Below are 21,097 nucleotides of genomic sequence, written 5' to 3'. Positions count from 1 at the left end.
CAATTTGTTTGGAGAGCTGGGAAAGATGTAACAATGCAGCATAATCCAAATTATAGAGGGCCAGCTGGAAAAATGGTCCAAGGCTGTAGATGTTCCAAATATATTCAATCAACACTTTAATCGCTCACCTATGTACTCATGGATGGATGGGTCACATGTTTTGAGCTGAGGGCTGTTCTTGGCCTTTAAATGATCTGCCAGAATCCATGATCCAAGGTTCAAACTGACCTGACATTTAGGTAATTGCATACAGCTAAAACAATGACTTCCTATGTATTTAATAATTTCTCCATTCTACCACATTACAAAAAATGACAATTTAGTGTCAAGTTTTAGATGGGCTTTGTAGTCTCCAAACAAAGTTCTGGGGGCTTAAATGAATGAATCTCTTCTCAAGTGATTCATTGAGATCTTCCCAATGAGAATTTACTTTTAAAAGGATAGACTTGTCTGGTTGAAGCCATGATGATGTCATTGCCCTCCATGGTGTCATCATAACAATGATATCATGATGCACATGATGTCACTTGCCTCCCTTACCCTTCGTTGAATGCCCATTCTTGCAATAATGCCATTCTTCAATGAATGGATGCTTTGTTTCTTAAACTATACATGGATGTGGTATCCATATATTATGCCTATTGCATTCATTTCCCAGGCTCTGGAGTTACTAGAATGTGAGAACAAACAGTAATTTTAGCAACCACCACCACAACTTTCATTTCCTTCCTCAAAAAAAGGGAACAGAGGAAGATAGGATGCATTTGAAATCAGAGAGAAATAGCAATGGATTAATTGCCCTGGAAGAGAAGGCTTTGTCAAAGGAGTACTTAGTTTTGGTTGTTAATTCAGATCATCCTGCAGAGACAATGGTCTGAACCATTTCAGAGTTGTGCAGGTTGACCATCCAGTCATGTAAGACACGGGTAAGAAATATTTTGGAGGCTGTGCGTTCATTTTTCTTAAATGACCTACCAAATGGTGCATTGGATGTGTGTGTGTGTGATGCACATGTGTGTGTGTGACATGCCTGAAATGGCTGAAGCCTCCCATGACCATTTTTATTCTGTGTTTTGGAAGGGGAATGAAATTTTTCTACTGGCATGCTCTCAGTCAAACAATAGGGTTACACTTCTTTTTAATACAGCTTTTCTCTGAAAAATGGTGCAAAATTGCAATGGTTCCTTGGTGCTTTCCTGCCAAAATGTGGAAGTGTGATCTCCAAGGGTTGCCACAAAGGAGTTGGGGAGTCATATGGACCCAAGGACCTTGGGCTGCCCACCCCCCCAAGTCAGGCCAAGATGCATTCAAAGAGCAGTCCAACCCTCACCATGGGGTAATATTTTAGTAAGGATGGGACAATAACGTGTAAGGAAAACCCACTTTCTTTTCTCTAATTGAACCCAAGAGAAGATCTATGGACTTTGAGTCATTGACCCAGGAGATAGCATTATTCTCCTTTCTGTACTTCTAAGGCTCTTAGAGGAAACTCTCCATTGTTAGAGGAGATGAATATCTTGCCATTAATTTCATTATATTTAATAATGCCTGCTGGGATTTGTTCACCAAGATAAACAGAATTTGCATCACTTACCTTTGTTTTTTTTCCTCCTCGTTGTTCTTTAGCTATTGGAGTTCATCAGCTGTAAAACTTTTATTTGTAAACCCATAGGTTGAGTGGAGACATTGCACTAAGCCATGATTTGTTAAATTGTGGTTAATGCACCATAATTATTCACACAGCACACGAAGCTGTAAACCGTGTTTACAAACTGTTACAGGTGGAGTCATACACTAAGCCAGTCTGAAACCAAATAACTCATATTACATCTTAATACAGATGTCCCCATTCTTTGGGGCTAATGGGAACATTTAGAAAGTTGTGGGCTGTCACAAAATGGCCAGCAAAGGAGACATAGTTCTACCTACTCTTCCTGTAGGATGTTTCTACTATCCCTGCTTATTTTAGTCTTTCTCCAGAAAGATGGAGACAATTCCCCCACAAACAATGGGTTGCTGCCATTCATCATTTTTATTCTTTCCAGCTCAAGGGAATGTGGGAAAGGTATTAATAAAGGAGGATCAAGGTTCTGTCTGTCAGCAGACTAACTTTCCAAAAACAGAATGGGACCACATTTGGCTTGGGGAAAGAAAACATCAAAAAGAATGTTTGAGTTTGAAAAAGGGTTGGATCTGGCTGGGGACCGTCGAGGAAAAAAAATGCGTCCTCCAGTGCATCACTCTGGGAGGGCCAGCTGGCCAGGGTCTTGTGATATTACTGATTCCTCCATTCTAAGAACCGCCCTTCTCCATGTCATGTGGAGGTCATCTGACCCAAGGTGGTCCTATAATTAAGAGGTTGGGAGAATTCAACAAGCTAGGTTCTTCAAGGTTTCTCTCCCTTGTTAAAATAAAGTTTTAAAACATTGAAACGTTAATTAATTAATTAATCCAGGGGGTCACCCTCAGTGGTCACCCTCAGTTCAACCCTGAACACTTCTTTACAATAGTCTGACCACCAAAGACAATTTTAACATTGCCATACCTCTTTCAGTTACTGCTAATTACTAGTTCTTATTGGTCATTACGCTTCCTAATTAGCATGAGAAACACATGCAGTTATATATAGTTGAAAAGTTTTGTATATATATACTAAAAGTTTTGCTTGGTGAATAGCTGCCTGTCAAGTAACTTTGAATAAGTCTACCGTAGTTGAACCGCAATAATCCAGATGGCCACAAACCATGGCCATCTAGAGGTCTTCTAGAATTGTGCAGCCTAGATCCAATAGCTCTACTTTAGAGCCACTGTTAACCCCAACTCTAGACTCAGTCATGTCTGGAGAAAGGGCAAAGAAAACCAAATTGCCAAAATGTAAAGCAAGGTGAAGGAAAGTAACCTAAAAACTGGGTTCACATATCACATTAACCTGTAATGTGTATTTTATCTGGTTTAGTGGGTTGTATGAACCCAAGCACTATGGTTTATAAACAATAGCTTATGATTCAAAAAAATGCTATCATAGTATTTGCCAGTCCAAGAGCATTTGCCTACGTCTCTTTGCAAAGTCTTCTGGGGGGCTGGGCTCAGTGAAGGCACGGGATCACAGCAGTTTTCTATTCTTCTCTCACATTCCCTTGGAAAAGTGAGCAGAAATATAGTAACATTGCAGTCCAGACTTTCTGAATCTGCACTTTGGTTATGGTTTGAAGCTTGAACCCGAAAAAGCTGCTACTTTGGGCTTGCAAACATCTGGAACAAGCCTCAGCTACAAAGACTGGCTTGCCTAAATCACATATGGAAACTGTTTTGGGTTTAGATGATACAGTACATCTCACAATCTGGTTTAAATGCAGCGTGTGGGCCTCAAATTAACTGAATTTTTGGCCTAGCATGTCATCTATTCATGGTCTCTGGGTGTTAGAGCTACCACATCTGGACTGCTAAGCCCCCCATGACCACTAGAGGGCAGGAAATAGTTACTTCTCCCACATTTCTTTCTGCCACCTGGGGGTTGTCTGCATCTTTGCAGTCAAGATACAATAACCCTAAGTGTATGGTCCTTGTGCAAGTGAACAGAAACTGCTCCTCAGGGGAGTCCAACCTTAACTTTTCTCTGCTCATGGGTCCACATCTAGAAGCTTGCCCATTCTTTTTTGCCTAGACAGTCTTCAGAAGGAAAAAATATAATGGTTTCCTGTCAATTGCCCAGAAGGCTGTTATCCCCTTGTGGACCAGATGCTATGATTTAAGAGGGCTGGAAAGAGTTCCACATCACCTCCATTCAGGCAAATGAATACCAGCCAGTTGCAAGTAAGTATTGGATATTACTTTGAAGGAATTGTGTGGGGCAAACTTATCATATTTGGGAGTGGTTAGGTTTACAAATTTGTGCACTGCCAGAACCAGCATGACTCACCAGTAATGGGAATGGGAGAGATGTTCTCATCTTCTTAAAAAAACAGGAAGATGAAGAGAGGCATACTTGACCTTCTGCCTCTGCAGAATGTTTTTGTCAAAACTTATTTCATTTTTGAAAAAGAAACATAATAATCCCCAACTTTTAACAATATTTGTAGAGCTAATGTGCATAATGAGAGGGTGAAAATGTTTGAACATGGTAACAGAGAGTTTTGAGCCTGATATCCAAAGATGGGCCATTGACTTCTTTATGACTGATGGGCCTCTAGATTCCTTTGTCCTATACAACAGCAGCAGGACAATTGTCAACATTGGTCTGAATCAGAGAGTGGTTTGAACAAAAGCAAGTTTCAGGGGTACCTTTGGAAGTCCATGACACATAAAAATCTGCCCTCAAAAGGTTGCAGATCACCACGCAAATGAAGACACTTTGAGAAGACATGCAGCAATGATTGCCAAGAAAAAATCATTTGGTATGGTTATATAAAAGGAGTAGCTGAACTTAGCAAAATACTCCCTTCACATTGATCAGAATCATGAATTTAAATTGATTGGTAAGGGATTCAGCTAGACAATAGAAGAGTGAATGTGAGAAGAACAGCTTTTACCACAGGAAAGTTCCTGCTGTAAGATCTCTTGGCTTCAATGGTTAGAGAAGTTGCTCGTGGTATGATACTACCAATTCATTTTCCATCAGCCCCTATGATCTCTAGCTGGTGTGGACAAAGACCAATTGTTTCATGAATTGGAGATACAGACCTGGGAGTGGAACCCAACATCTGGAGATAGGATATTGGGGGAGCCATCAAACAGGGGAGATTTATTAACAACTTTTAATGAAGGGCATTCCTATGATCAGAGACAGAAACAACAGAATAGTAGATAGCTTTGCTTTGATAGAGGACATTCTTCCTCTCTCTCCAGTAATACTTTTGGAGGCCTTATGTTGCAGATTTTGGGGTCAATTGTGGAAGAGATCTTCCACTGCATGCAGCTTTTCAGTTGAAAGGGAATATTTTATTTGGGTAATGTCACAGTGGATTAAAGAAGGGTGGGCATGGTGTGTGCGTGGATGTGTGTGGGTGTCTAGGAAGGAGAGAGATGTACTAACTGATTTATTGTCACATTAGCTTTCATGGGTGGGACTGTGACCCACAAAAGCAAATGCACGATAAATCTGTTCATCTTAAAACATCACAAGTCTCTTTGTTATTTTTTTGCAGGAAAAGGCTAATAGAATTTTCCTTCTAGAAACTACTAGTGTGGCAAAGTAATTTTAAAATATAACAAGTTACCTAACCTCTCAGAAGTCTCTGAGAATATATCTAAAAATAAGGGTATTAAATAAGAGACAGGGAAAAAAATGGGATATTCCTGAGGGCTAATTCACATCTTAGACATGCAATGTGATAGAGCTACCAGTTCTGATGGCATGTGTCTTGAGGAAGATCACAGAAATTAATTTAGAAGGTAAAATTGAAGATCCAGCTATGGGAACATTTCTGAGATCCCAACATTGGACAGGTGTACCTGTGTAATAAGGTCACAGCATATACTGTTTAGAGCTATCCTACTGTTTGATCCTACAAGACAGCAATTGGAAGTAGATGACCTCTTCAGGAGTTGCTGTAATGGTTTTCTTCCTTAACTGTGGTGTTACGTAACTATTGCAGCTAAATTCGTTATGTGTTGACTGTCACATGCTTAATATGGCAGGTCTACCTTCAACCTCCTTCAGGAAAGATCTCAGATGAGCAGGCAAATGGAGAATGTCACTGTAGTGACAGAATTCATCCTAACTGGACTTTCGGACCTCCCAGCCATCCGCTTCTCCTTGTTTGTGGTCTTTCTGCTTGTCTATTTGGTCACACTGCTGGGCAACGGCACCATCCTTCTTGCCATAGGAGCCAATTCTCAACTGCACAACCCCATGTATTTCTTCCTCAGTAATCTTTCCTTGCTGGACATCTTCTGCCCCACAGCTACAGTCCCCAAGATGCTGGAGAATCTTTTGATGGAAAACAGTTCCATTTCCTTTGCTGGCTGTGTCTTACAGCTCTACTTCCTAGTGGCCTTGGCAGGGACTGAGGTCTTCCTCTTGGCTGTCATGGCCTACGACCGCTATGTGGCCATATGCAACCCTTTGCGATACACGGTCATCATGAACAAAAAGCTTTGCCTTCAGATGGCTGCAGGCACATGGATCACTGGCTTCCTCAACTCCTTGTTGCACACTGTAATGACTTTCACGCGTCCTTACTGCAAACTGAATAAAGTCAACCAATATTATTGTGACATCCCACCAGTGTTGGCTTTATCATGTGCTTCTACCTATGCAGCAGAGATGGTCGTCCTTATCTTTGGGGGAATTTTTGGAGTGGGAGCATTTCTGGTCACTCTGATCTCATATGTTCACATTATCTCCTCGATTCTGAGGATCCGTTCTGCTGAAGGGAAGCGCAAGGCCTTTTCCACTTGTGCCTCTCATCTAATAGTGGTCTGTCTTTTCTATGGGACTACAATCTTCACTTATGCCAGGCCTTCCTCCAGCCACCATCCAGACCAGGACAGGCTGGTGAGCATGCTGTATGGGGTGATTACCCCCATGTTGAATCCCTTGATCTATAGCCTTAGAAACAAGGAAGTGAAAGGAGCTTTGAAGAGGGTGATAATTCCTAAATAGCTCTAGCACTGGAAGAGTGGAACAGTGGGTTCAGCAAAATTTGTTTTACATTCTGTAATATGTAATTTAGTCAGACTTGGAATCACTATTACATGGACACCCATTTAACCTTAATTCTGTTTCAAGGAAAAGCAGCATCGATGGAGTCCTTGGGGTTCTCTGAGCTTGGTTCTTTTCATGCAAACGTTTCATTACCTAGCTAGGTAACATCGTCAGTGCTAAATTGGGATGGGGTTTGCTCTCTATTTATATACTGTGGCCTGCCTTGCCAGTGCTGGTGGGGGTGGGGGGTTTGTTTTGCTCCTCTGGTAGTTCCTTGAGTAGCATATGTTTACTGCTGGATTGTGTGCCTGGTGGTAACCTTTGCTTATCTGGGTGATGATTGCTGGTGAGGCGAACTTCTGGTCTTTTGTCTCTTTAAGCAAAGGTTACCACCAGGCACTTAATCCAGCAGTAAATATATGCTAATCAAGGAACTACCAGAGGAGCAAAACAAAACCCCCACCCCCACCAGCACTGGCAAGGCATGCCACAGTATATAAATAGAGAGCAAACCCCTTCCCATTTTAGCACTGAAGATGTTACCTAGCCGGGTCATGAAATGTTTGCAAGAAAAGAACCAAGCTCAGAGAACCCCAAGGACTCCACAGTTCAACCTGGAGCTACACATATTCGCCTCTATTGGTAAAAGCAGCATTTAATTAATATATTGTGAACTGTCTTGCTACTTTGTCATTATTCAAGGTAATTTACCATAAATATTAAAAACATTTGAATACTAAATGCAGAAATTACAATAAAACAAGGGATCTTCCTGAAATGGGAGAATGACGTTGCAGTTTGAAAGTTTGGTTGAGGGGTGTAGAGTTTTTACCTACTGGCTAAAAGCAATTGGGTAAAGCAGGAGGCAGCACCTAGGCAACTGGAGCTGATTTTGTAAATCTACGTGGCCAGATCTGGTTAGTACTTGGATGGGAGACCACTAGGAAATCACTGGGCTATAAGATGGTCTGGGGAAGTGAAAAAAAGGTCTAAAAAGAGTGACAAAACACTTCTGTATTGTTTTCAAGAAAATGATAGGGATGTGTTTCTGCAATCACCAGGAGCAGAGCTTGGTTCTGGGGGTGGGGAGAGAGGAACTCTACCATTAGTAAAAGTTACTAACCAGAGAGCCAAACTGCTGCTGTTGGAAGGCATTTCAACAAATACCCCAAACATACTATAGCTAGTTCTTACCTCTCCCCCTGCCTCCTCACAGAAGTTATCTTCTTATGATAAACTCTTTAGTATTCAGACCAAGTGAAACCCTGCAGGACAGTGTTCCTCAGCCTAAGCAACTGGAAGATGGGTGGACTTCAACTCCCAGAATTCCCCAGCCAACAAACTGGCTGGGGAATTCTGGGAGTTGAAGTCCATCCATCTTCCAGTTGCTTAGATTGAGAAACACTGCTGTAGGAGGACAGCTGTGCTCATCCATGGTGGCAGAAAATCGGAAGGAGTCTGGTGGTGCCTTTTCAAATTAGAACATTTTATTAAAAGGCATAAGATGATGAGGCATCTGATGAAGTCAGCTGCAGTTCATGAAAGCTTCTGCCTTTTAACAAAATTTGCTAGACAGAAAAGGTGCTAACAGTTTCCTTCTGGGTTTCAATCCTTAACCAGGATAATTGCCGTTGGTTCTGCTCATTCCATTATTCCACATGACCTTCATTCATCCTTTTCTCTCTCCTTATTAAAAATAATATTATCAGCCATTTGGGGAATAACCCTGTCTTTTGTTTTTGCTCATGTAATTCCATAAAGGTCAAGTATAAAAATAAAAAAGGGAATGTGAGAACCAAAACACTGTGGTTTCTTTTACTGTATAACTCTTTTTTTAAACCTTCCCTGTTAATATAGTTTAATATCAAGGCTGTACATGCTTTGAAAATGATGCAGATGTGCTTTGGGGCTTGTGTGAGGACAGCACTCTCAACAACATATTCTTTGAAAGTCTCTTGCCTGTCTGGGGCCATGGAATTAAAAGTCAAAAATAAAATAAAAAGTCTCTGGGAACAGCAGCTGTGGGATCAGTTGCTATATCCAGAACTGATTCCAAAGTGCTGCTGAAGTGTCTACTACAAATAAAGAATCAGGGAGCTGAATGTAGAAATAAAAAAGCAAATGAAGTGAATTGAGTTTATTGACACCTGTGCTGGAATGTACAACACATTATTTACTGTTTATATGTATTTCAAAAGTATGACAAATTTTATTAGAATGTGTAATATTTTATTATTGTTATTTGATAGCTACTAGCTTAAACAAGGTCCATCGGGAGATTTTTGCTTGTGTTGGTCAAAGCCCGTATTAAATTCTACAATCAGATCTGCTAGTCCTTAACAGGGGAAGCTCCTGCTATATAGATGTATTTTATATAAGTCCAGACATTATTAAATTCTATATAATTTTAGATATTATGATTACATTTTAGATGTCATCAAACTTTTGTAATTTTAGATGTTATTATATTTTAGGTAAATTGCAGATACTACCTTATATCTTAGACATAGACTGTTCTGTCTGAATTCTGCCTGTGTTTTTGTGCCAGGTTGCTTTATATATGTATCCTAAATATGTATTAAATGTTATCTAAAGATTTCTTAGTTTTCTTAGAGTGAACATAGGTCACTCATGAACAAACCTCTTGTACTGGTCTAAGACTGTCATAAACTGTGCTTGCTTGCTTGCTAGATCTGTGATAGTCCATCCTACGTACAGGAGCTAAAGTTGGGATAGGCTCTCATTTTTTTCTCACAACAGCAACCCTGGAAGAAAGATTAAGTTGAGAGAAACAAGGGCTGGCCCAAAGTCCCCAGAGAGCTTCCATGGTTGAGGGTGGACTCCCTTCACCACTGAACCATCTTGCCTCTTGGGCTGAGAGAAATGGACTGGCCCAGTCACCCAGGAAGCTTCCATAGTGAAGTGGAAAATGGATCTCCCCACTCCTAGTCCTGCACCTTCACCCCTCCGCTACAGTTTAGACAATAAAATAGACTAAATAACAATAACAAGGCAAACAAAAATCGTGTTCAGTGTGCAACATGCATAGTCGTGGTGAAATTTGGATGTATTACTGCTCAGCGGTTTCAACTGGAAAAAAAAAAGCAGTTGCAAAATTAATATCCTAGAGAACCGCTGGGGCAAGCTTAATTGATGTAGGTAAAATGGAAAACATTCTATTTAAAAGGGCTGTCCCTACTTCGAAAGGGATTCAGAAGAAGTGCTTTGGGCCTTAGGTGAATGCAACACCTCGCTCCTAGTCATTGAAATAGCTCAGTAGCAGAGACGCCATTCATGGGGGAGCGGGTAAAAAAAAGTCAAGATCTGACTGCACGAAGCCCTGCCTCCCTTTTTTGTGCCCATGATGTTAAAAAGGGGCAATCATGTGGTTATGGCTGCATCTTGCCCTTTTACCCTACCCTGAAGAAGCCCCTCTTCTGTAACCAACCCCCCCAAGCCCCTCCCACCCCCTCCTCCCAAAACAGAACATCACACTTAACCCTGCTGCTTTTAGTCTGAAGGAAAATGCTGTTGTTTTCCCAAACTGGCTGTAAACCCCCACTTTATATTGGGGCCTTGTCCCATTTTTCCACCCCAAATACTCCCTGTTTCATTGCAAATCTTTAATGGCAAAGAGATGTGGCCATCAGAAACCGAAATAAGGCTTCATCTTGATCTGGAATTGATTGGGCCCTCCGTGGCTTAGAAGCATCATGGCTGATACACTATAACTCATAGTTTAGCCCGTAGTATGAGCCAGCTGCTGATAAACACCAATTGTGCCCCATTAAACTTCGGCAAGATTTGCTCTGCTTCCTTTTCTGTTGCAGCACTTTGTCATGTAAGGAATAGCGGCAGGAGGAGAATATCGTTCTGAACTCAGGACCTTCTCTTGTTGCTCTGAGAAATACTGTAGATCTTTGATATTTGCTCTGGAAAGGACATAATTGCTGGGAAAGCATTAGAGCCTCCATTTCCCCAGCCCCTGTAATTCCCACTGTATTGCAGACTTCTCAGAGGAAATTTGGCGCCAGAAAGGACAATTCTCCCCCTTGTGTGCTTTCAGAGCACACAGAAAGAATTCTATTCCCACCACATGGCATCACCGTAGCACACAAACCAACTAAAGCCCTCCAAACACATCTTAAGTAAACCAAATGACCCAGTAGCCTAGAAGAAAAAATAGGAGTCATCTACAACATACAGTGTAAGGACTGTAGCAGCCACTACATAGGACAGACAGGTAGAAGACTAGCAGAGCACATCCATGAGCACCAACTAGCAGTCAGAAGACATGATGAAAACTCCTGAATCTCAGAACACATGGACAGACTCAATCATAGTTTCAGCTGGGAAACTGTGAGCATCCTAGACCAAGCTAAATCCAAAAACACTAGGGGATTCCTGGAAGCCTGGCATTCAGACAAGTCAGCCATCAATAGACACATAGAGATACACCACATTTACACACCTTTGAAAAGAGACAATGAAAAAGCTAAGAAAGAAAGAAAAACACCAGAACACATCTTCTCCAGCAGCCTACACCAGATAAGCAAGGATTAACACCAGCCAAACAATCAAGTAGAAAACAATACCCTAATCAAGAAACTACCAAAGAGAAAACCACACCCCCACCAACACTGGCAGGGCAAGCTACTCTATATAAACAGGGAGCAAACCCCACTAGCACTGAAGATGTTACCTAGTTGGGTAATGAAACATCTGCAAGCAAACAACCAAGCTCAGAGAGCACCAAGGACTCCACAGAAGTCTTGGCTTTCAGGGTTCAGGAGATGGATAAGCAGCAGCTCTTGACAGTGAGTACTGGGAGTTATTAACTTTATGGATCCATTGTGAGGGCTAGGACTGAGGGAGAAGGAGGAAGAGAGGAAATGTGGCAGCTAGGATTTAACCCAGCTAGGACCAACCAAGCCCGGCAGGAATATAAGGAACAAAAGAGGTTCAAGGAAGGTTCTGAAAAAGAAGCTCAGAGGCACAGACATCTTGGTCAGAATTCAAGACAGAAGAAGAGCAGCACTGATTTGACCAAAGTCTAGTTAGTGCAGGGTTCTGTTTCTGCAGCAATTAACCAGAAGCCTCTGAGAAGCTTTATTCACATCTGCTCCTCAACAACTTTGAAAGGTAACAGAGAATACTCATGTTTAGTAGCTGTGAGAACCTTCTCCTCCATGTGTTTCTCAAATCTTCTTTGCAAGTCCACCAACTTGATGGCCATCATGTGGTACCAAAATCCTTCTACCTTTCCAGACACCGCTTCCTTTTTAATGTAGCTGAATTACTCAGCCCCATTCATTATATTTTGCACCTTCCATGTACCATGCATAATTTTATATACATTTACCACATACTTCCTGATCTGGTCTTTCTTTCTGAGCCAGAAAGTCCCAAAGGTTCTGAAAGCGGGAATTTTCTCAAAGCTTTAATTCTGCTTTATTGGAAAATTCATTCAGATTCCCCCCAACCCCTCTGCAAAACTGTCTTCAAAAATGCATTCCCTACAATCAGGTGAGTCCAGGAATAAGATGCAAAGACTTAAATTAGTTGCTAGAGGGTCAAATGAGCACTGTTTATATTATTTTAAAATTTATTTATTTATTTATTTGAGTTGTAGGAGGTCAAATAAACACTGGGTTATTTTGAAACATTAGACGGGAACAACTTGTTCAGACTGAAATAAATATTTCATAGTAGATAAAAGGTAACAGGTTAAAAAAATATCCTCCAATGTTGGGAGGAAAAAAAAAAGAATAGGATTTAACAGAAATGGATAAGACTATGATTTAACTGTTACACCTGAAAACAAACAGATGATGCATTTAATAATATACATTCAAAATTGCTAGCTTCAGGCTAAAAGGTGAAATTAAAATTCAGCTCAAATAAGCAAGCAAGCAAACACCTAAATGAAACTTCATTTTTGTACTCAATGATCTACTGCTCCCAAATGAAAATTTGACTGATTTTGGAACAAACTGACCTGAAACCATTATCAGAACAGATTGGGATGGGATTTAATAGACTAAGAGAGATGGAGAAATCAGAGGCTGCTATCTGAATTATGAGGGTGCATAAGGCCCCAGGGCTGCCTGATGGTTTTAATACAGGGTTTTATACATGTTATAAAGAACTTCTCTTAATACCACCAGATGAAGCATGTCAAAATGAAAGGCCATTATTTTCCTAAAACATGGAGAGAATTAATTGGAGAGACGTCCAATGCCCACGTCTCAAAAGAGCCCTTTGAAAGTGGAGTGTTTCCAATTTTACTTAGTAATTTCTATTGAATTTAGTTCTCTTATTGCAAGTGGATCTAAAGCCACTGATATGCAAACCTATAGATCAAGTGGGATTTTGTTCCTGAAGGAAGGTCTCAGGTCCAAGCAAGGACTGTTTTATTCATTCAGACCTTTTCAACAAATATCTACTTGGAATAAATCTCTTGTTTGAATATGTTTTTAAATCTGAGCTGCTTATTGTTCTGTCCCTTCAAGAAAGAAAGTTTGATGCTTTAAATTACTACATTTTGCATTTATTCTACTTTTTGATTCCTGATATCCTGGAAGTATTGCCAACTATGGATATTGGGAACATCTGAAGAGGGCCTGATTAGGGATTAGCCTATTTTTCTCTAAAATAGATCCAAGGTAGTATGATTTACAAAGAATTATTTCTTGGAATGGAAATATGGCCTTCTATTTTCTGTGCCTCCTACTTTTTCACATGTTTTATACGTCTCTTTTTCTTTCAATCTCTTACAGGGAGAATGGTCCTCTCTGAGCAAGGGAACAGAGAACAGGACCAAAGTGACAGAATTTATTCTAATGGGACTTTCGGACCTGCCAGCCATCCGTTTCTCCTTGTTTGTCATCATTTTGCTTATCTATCTAGTCACACTACTGGGCAACGGCACCATTCTTCTTGCTATAGGAGCTAATTCTCAGTTGCATAACCCCATGTATTTCTTCCTCAGTAATCTTTCTTTGCTTGACATCTTCTGCCCCACAGCTACAGTCCCCAAGATGCTGGAGAATCTTTTGATGGAAAACAGTTCCATTTCCTTTGCTGGCTGTGTCTTACAGCTCTACTTCCTGGTGGCCTTGGCAGGGACTGAGGTCTTCCTCTTGGCCGTCATGGCCTATGACCGCTATGTGGCCATATGCAGCCCTTTGCGATACACGGTCATCATGAACAAAAAGCTTTGCCTTCAGATGACTGCAGGAACATGGATCACTGGCTTCCTCAATTCCTTGTTGCACACAACCTTGACTTTCACTCTACCATACTGCAGCTCCAATAGAATCAACCAATACTACTGTGACATCCCACCAGTGTTGGCCTTATCTTGCGCTTCCACCTATGTGGCTGAGATGGTTGTCCTCATTGTTGGTGGTATATTTGGTGTGGGGGCTTTTCTAATCACCTTGATTTCCTATACTCACATTATTGCCACCATTCTGAGGATCCGTTCTGCCGAGGGGAAGCGTAAGGCATTTTCTACCTGCACCTCCCACTTAATAGTGGTCTGTCTTTTCTATGGAACCACCATTTTCACATACATAAGGCCTTCCTCCAGTTACCATCCAGACCAGGACAGGCTGGTGAGCATGCTGTATGGAATGATTACTCCCATGTTAAATCCCTTGATTTATAGTCTTAGAAACAAAGAAGTGAAAAGGGCCCTTGAGCGCCTAATAGTTCATCGATTCCATTAACACCAGATGGATTGCTATAAGAGAAAAGTGTTTGTTCAGCTTAGCTTAGTTTAGCTTAGCTTATCTGATACTAAGGTGTGTCAAGAATTTTGAGACAAGGAAGAACAGAATTTGGCAGCCTTATAAACTATACAGCGTCACATTTCTACACAGGATTACCATATCTATTCTGGCTATTCTTCTTCCCACCATTATTAAACCTTGAAGGGAATGGAAGCGGAAACAGGTTGCATCCAGAACACAATATGGACTGGGATGAACCTGCCTCCTTATCAGATTTTCAAAACTTTATGGTACTTTCTATGCTGATGAACATTGTTGCCCTAGAGACCCATCCACCATGTGTTCTTTTTCTTTTCTAACGGTAGATACATACATACATACGTATATACATACATAAACACATACATGCACACACACACACACAGAGTATATATTTTATTTATTTATTTTATTTGTTGGATTTCTCCCCCGCCCATCTCCCCCACAATAGGGGACTCTGGGCGACTTACAAAAAACATTAAAACTATAAATATATATAAAATACATAGTACATCCAGAATTAAGAACAATACTAAAAAAGGAAAATCCAAGAGGATGGAAAATCAGGTTGCGGACAGCTGGCCACTATGGGGCTAGCCGTCCCCCTTTTTTGAAGTATTGCCTCCCCACCCCAGGCCAAGTGGCAGAATATATACTGTGTGTGTGTGTGTGTGTGTGTGTGTGTGTGTGTATTGCATGGGGAGGAAGTACATTTTCATCTGTTTTACTTGAAGTAAGTGTTAGAACTTGGTACATGAAACTGTTCTTATTTAGTATAGCAATTTTCATTGTCCATTGAACTCAGAACTTTGGGTAACATTTCACCAAACATACAACCAATATTATTTTTTTAAAAATGTCAGTTCTTCCTATCTGGTTTTCTGTGATTCATTTCTTTTTGATTTGTTAAAAACTGATTAGGGATATACAAATGAATCCGGTTGTTGTCTTGATATTGGAAAAGGACATACGAATTTCAAACCAGAAGAATGATTTGGATATATTTTTTTACTGTATTTACAAAAGAGAGCTGTTAAAATTTTGAAGGATTTGTCTTGAATAGGTAGGTATTCAATAGGTTCATCAGTGAAGAATGAGACAAATGCCAGGCTTTGGACTCTAACAAGAGAGGAAAGTCTTCATGAACTAATATGGGGTGAAATATTTCAATTCTGAACAATGAAACCTTGATATTATATAATTATATGTGATGGAATGTATCTACGAAGAGGAGGGTGATGTGAGAAATCAAGGCTATCAGGAAGGAGGGGGTGCATTCCAGGAGCGGAAAGGAGACAAGAGACAGTACAGTCCGCAGGAGGCCTCTCCTCCTCCTCCTCCTCTCAAAAAAAGCTGTTTCTGGAATGGAAGGAGATGTGGCCAGTTGTGATGGAATATATCTATGAAGAAGAGGGTGAATTGGGGGATAACAACAGAGAGCAAGGCCACCAGGAAGGCAAAAGAAACAAAAAACACGTCCACAGGAGGACTGTGGGAAGAGTAAGAGGTTCAGGGTTGCCACTCCGTAGAATTTCCCAGGTTTTATCCACTAGTTGCAGTGGTATTGATTTAGTCTGGCAAGATTCTGTCTATAAGGTATAAGCAAATAAAGGAACTAGACTCAACTGGACTGTTTTGCCGTTGTTCCTGGGCTGGGCCTGACAATATATTTGCTTTATTCTTGATGCTATTTTAATAATGTTGATACACCAGGAAAAGAAAAATTCCTGAATGCATTGCTCAGTTGTATATGCAGATGAATAAAAATACTGGTTGATAGTAAATCACACATTAATATTTCCTAGATTCCATTTATTAGATAGTTTTTCTTGAGTTCATGGATGATTTTGACTTTGAAGTTGAAGATGAAAGGCAGTGAATAAATCCAGTCTATATTTGACAGTTCAGTCCCCTGTCTTTCATATTGGCCCAAGACCCATATTTGAGGATTTAATATAACCAGGGTTAATGTTCTCCCAAGTTTATAACCACTTCAGAATAAGTTGAGGCAGATTTCAAATCTGAAACCTCCATCCATCAGAAACTTTGTACACAAGGTACAAGCTAAGTTAGAACTCTTATTTCAGAGGTAATAGCATATTTTCATATGGAGTTTTTAATATGGCACAATCTTTAGATATACCATCCCCCTTTTGTAGGGGATGTTGCTTAGAAGACTCTACAACTTTCATCTGAAAAGGATGTAGAATAGTCATATATAAAAAATGTGTCCCCAACCTTTAGGTGGCATGTCTGAAATAGCATAACTCTCTGTTTGGACATATGCGCTGTGGACGCTAATGCTTTCTGAGGGAAAAAGTATTGGGGTGAAATTAAATGATTTTAACCCTGTATAAGGAAGGGTGAATAAAAGGATAAGAAAAAGTGATGGGGTAATTTTTTTCTTCCCCCTGGACATGTCCATTTTTTGTTCCAGTTTCCCTCATTCAAATCTCATTTCTCCCACCCCCATACTTTTCTTCACACATCACACAAGATCCGTGTGACCTCGTCTCCAAAAGGTGACAGGAGATCTATCTATCTATCTATCTATCTATCTATCTATCTATCTATCTATCTATCTATCTATCTATCTATCTATCTATCTATCTATCTATCTGTGTCTGTCTGTCTATGTCTATGTCTATGTCTATGTCTATGTCTATGTCTATGTCTATGTCTATGTCTATGTCTATGTCTATGTCTATGTCTATCTATCTGTTTACATATATCCAGTCGATTGATTATCTTTAAAAGAATTAACCATTTTAAAAGAGTCCATGAATCATCCATTTAAATGTCACCGAATGGTAACAAAACAAAACAAAATGATATTATATGTATACTATTAACAGGATGCATCAAGGAGTAAAATGTCAGGTAGTTGTGATATAATTGTTTATTACATGATTTTCATAGAAAGGAAAGAACATAAGATATGACACACTCACCCCCTGGAGGTTGAAGTGTGGCAGTTCAGAATTTTATCACTTCCATCTCTTACTTCATTTTGCATTGTATTTACAAAAAAAGCCAAAAAACAGTTTCCCCAGAGTATGCAAAAAAAAATGAAGTTTAGAAGCTAACAAAAGAGTAACACTCAGCCCATATTGGTAAACCCTAATATTGGATGTGTTCTGCCCCTAACAGCAGAAGTCCCAATTTAAAATTGTACTACTGGTGGCTAGTCATGCAGTATCCCCCTCCTTTATCTTACAGTATTGACTCAGCCATAAAAATGAGGCCCAAAGGAACTTGATGACCGAGGGGGAAAGATTGACAAAAAAGATACTATCTGAGATGACACCAGATGACAAATACTTTAAATCATAAGGTTCACCGTGAGTGCACCGATAATGGGATATTTTTCAAGGATATCTATGTCATTAAGGCTACGTGACAAGGTGCTCTGTAATCCCCTGAAATCCTTTCTAAATTATGCCTTGAAGAGTCTGACATTTTTCTTAAGAAAGCTGCCTGTGATGCAATTAAACACATGCCATATACTGTGTATACAATTATTCATAAAACTACTGCTTTCTGGAAGTCTGGGGAGTGATTTCTGAGAGAACTCATCCATGTCAACGATGGGCCCATAATTCAAGCTCACCACAATGAAGTGGAAAGTACCGATTGAGAAGGCCTTCTACTTTCCTGCTCAGGAGCTTCTTAAGATGGCCTCTAGAAGTACAGGAATGCTACAATGATAAGTACCAAGGGTGCCAAGGTCACATTCAAGCAGGGGAGAAGGACATTTTATTTATTTATTTAAAACATTTGAAAAGCCACCCATCTTATACCGAACTGGGTGGCTCCCAACCAAAAGTGAAAACAACAGCATCATTGTATACCTATATCTATTAAAACCAAAAATAGTTAAAACCCTGGCACCATAATAAACTTTAACACAATCATTCACTTTCAGCACAATCAACACTTTAACAAGCAATCCACCACAGAAACTCTCCTTGGTCTCACCCTATCCCAGTGCTTGGGGCAAAAGCCAGATCTTAAGTGCTTTTCAGAAAGGCTAGGAGGATGGGGCCCTGTTGTACATCTCAGTCAGGGTGACTTTCCTGCAAGGAGAGGTTGCTTCTAAATGAAATGGTTGATTTTCTTGGGTCTGCAAAAATGTAACATGGACAATGCCCACACGATTAGGAAGGCTATAGTGAGATAAGCGAACCAGGAAGTACCTACTGAATAGTTTGCGTGTAAATAAGAAATGCCGTAATGATACAGCATTATTATTCACTGGAAGCTAAATCACACACTATTATGGGACAGATAATTTTTTTAAACACACCCCTTGATTTTGAATCCTCTTAAGATATTTTGGATACTTTCTAAGCTTTGCATATATCATATTATTGGTTTTAGTTTATATCAGTGTTTTTCAAACTTGGCCACTTTAAGATGCGTGGACTTCAAATCCTGGGTTTACACTATTCTGTTTGCTTTATTGGAGGAAAGCAAGATAAAAATGAATTAAAATAAGCACTTTCTTTAGGTGTTTCTTCTGCAGTTGGAACTGGAAGAGACCTGTGATACTTGCTAATTTCATGAAAGCAAATTTCTTCTGTTTTGGGAATGAATAGATATACTTGAAAAATCCCAGTACCCCAAATCCAAAATGATTATACTGCAAAGGGATTTTATATTGCTATTTCCTGTTTTTGCAGTTCTACTCCTAATCATGTAATAACTCAAGAGAACCTGAGAGGAGCAAAAGGCTGATTATATTCTACCACCTTTTTTCCGAGAGTCAGTTATTTCTGAAGAATTAAAACATTAAGAATAACATTGTATGAACACAGAGTACCCTAGTTTCTCTTTAAGAAATGCATCATCTAAACTCCTTTGTGCTTTATTCCAAATGCTTGATTTAATTACAAGAGCTGCCAGAGGCTCTTTCCTTCTGGTTTCTATAGATACTGATCATCTCCTTTTCCCTTCTCTCTTTTCAATGCTGTCCAACTTTCAACTTGCCTCTCAGGTTTTATTCAGACTGTATATTATTATAGATCCTAGAAAAGCCAAAACTGAATGGGACATTGGCAGCTGCTGATTATAAGTCTCAGGCCACATGCAGAGCTGTCCCACAGCTGAGATCTTCTGCCTCTTTCTGCTGCCTGTTCACCCCAATAGACCAAGAGTGGGAGGAGCAGTTGATACCCATGGATTGTTATCACAGTGGACCTGTATGGTCTCAGCCTCCTTGCCTCTGACCTTAGTCTTCTAGTCCTCACACTGCCTCTTCTGCTCTACATACCTTGAACTGTCTGGCAGCTTTCCTTCTAAGAAAATGGACAATCAAACTTTTACTTGCATTCTACTGGAATAATAAATTTAAGTTTCTTTTCAGGGCTCTTCTTTAAACAAATTTACCTCCAGATCTGAGTCATTTCAGAGTTAAGGGTAACATCAGCCACTGGCATTTTCTAGAGTTCATTCTATCCCATAAATATGTGGGTGAGAAGGTGATCTGTTGAAGAGATGAAACCAATTGATATAATTGGATTATTACCTAAAGAAGACCCATTTTCTTGCTATGGATTTCTTGAAAGCAGTTTTTATTTCTTTATTTCTCAAGGTGTAAATGATGGGGTTCAAGGTTGGGGTCACAACTGTGTAGAGGAGGGCAAGCATCCTGTTACTGTCCATGGTATACTCTGAGTTGGGAAGAATGTAGGTAGCAGTGATAGTTCCATAGTAAAGGAAGACAACAATTAGATGTGAGGAACAGGTAGAAAATGCTTTGTGCCTGTTCTTGGCCACTGGCATCAGGAGAATAGTGGAGATGATAAGGATGTAGGAAAAAAGGATGAGCAAAAGGGGTACTAGGACAAATACCACGGTTAGTGTGGCAATGGCCACTTCATTTTTGTAGGTATTGGTGGAAGCCAGTCTCAGAACAGGCATAAGATCACAGAGGAAATGGCTGATTCTATTTGATCCACAGAAGGGAAGGGTGAAAATTGAAATAGATTGCCCCACACCCACCAAAATCCCGATGGCCCATGAAGCAGCAACAAAGTGAGCACATTCCCTATAGTTCATGATATATGGGTATTGAAAGGGTTTGCAAATGGCAACGTAGCGATCATACGCCATGACACAAAGAAGACAACACTCGGTGGTACCAAAGAGAAGGAAACAACATAATTGAGTTCCACAGCCCCAAAAGGATATAGTCTGCTTCTCTGATAACAAATTCACCAGTAACTTTGGGCTGATAGTGGAGGTGTAGCCAATTTCCAAAAAGGACAAGTTCCAGAGGAAGAAGTACATTGGAGTGTGAAGGGTGGGACTGACAATAGTAAGGATAAAAATCAGGCTGTTGCCCATCAAGGCCAAAAAGTAGAATATTAGAACCAGGCAAAGCAGAAATTTCTGCATAGACTGGAAATCTGAGAAGCCCAACAGAACAATCTCTGTCAAGCAGGTCTGGTTGTCTTTTTTCATGGTATCATCCAGATTGAAGGCTGAGAACACAAGAGAATGTTACATAAAGTATTAAACCATTCTTCTTAACAATTATTAACAATTCTTCTTAACAATTATTAACAATTAAATAGGCCGGTTACTCTTGGATTCTTATAATGGAGACCTATATGCTGTTTCCTCAGAACTGTTAAGTAGGATCAAATCCTTGGAAATAGAGAATGCCACCCTT

The 21,097-nt window shown here is 40.1% G+C and overlaps 3 protein-coding genes across 3 annotated transcripts; 2 read left to right on the top strand and 1 right to left on the bottom strand.

The window, feature by feature from the left end:
• Positions 1 to 5,671: 5,671 nt before the first annotated feature.
• LOC103065053 (olfactory receptor 5V1-like) lies at positions 5,672 to 6,604 on the top strand. The gene has a single exon (XM_007444406.2). It carries the CDS (start codon positions 5,672 to 5,674, stop codon positions 6,602 to 6,604), a length of 933 nt encoding a protein of 310 aa, XP_007444468.2.
• A 6,842-nt stretch (positions 6,605 to 13,446) lies between these two features.
• On the top strand, positions 13,447 to 14,379 carry LOC103049800 (olfactory receptor 5V1-like). Its single transcript, XM_088142533.1, has one exon. It carries the CDS (start codon positions 13,489 to 13,491, stop codon positions 14,377 to 14,379), a length of 891 nt encoding a protein of 296 aa, XP_087998659.1. The 5' UTR covers positions 13,447 to 13,488.
• Positions 14,380 to 19,944: 5,565 nt separating this feature from the next.
• On the bottom strand, positions 19,945 to 20,886 carry LOC112543309 (olfactory receptor 10AG1-like). Its single transcript, XM_025177553.2, has one exon. The coding sequence runs from the start codon at positions 20,884 to 20,886 to the stop codon at positions 19,945 to 19,947; it is 942 nt and encodes a 313-aa protein (XP_025033321.2).
• Between the last annotated feature and the right edge of the window lie 211 nt (positions 20,887 to 21,097).

Source organism: Python bivittatus, unplaced genomic scaffold (genome assembly GCF_059951505.1).
Source record: "Python bivittatus isolate LINGU-HERP-01145 unplaced genomic scaffold, Pbiv_v1 ctg000440_np1212, whole genome shotgun sequence".
Classification (NCBI taxonomy): Eukaryota; Metazoa; Chordata; class Lepidosauria; order Squamata; family Pythonidae; genus Python; species Python bivittatus.
This window is presented reverse-complemented; position numbering and strand designations above follow the sequence as displayed.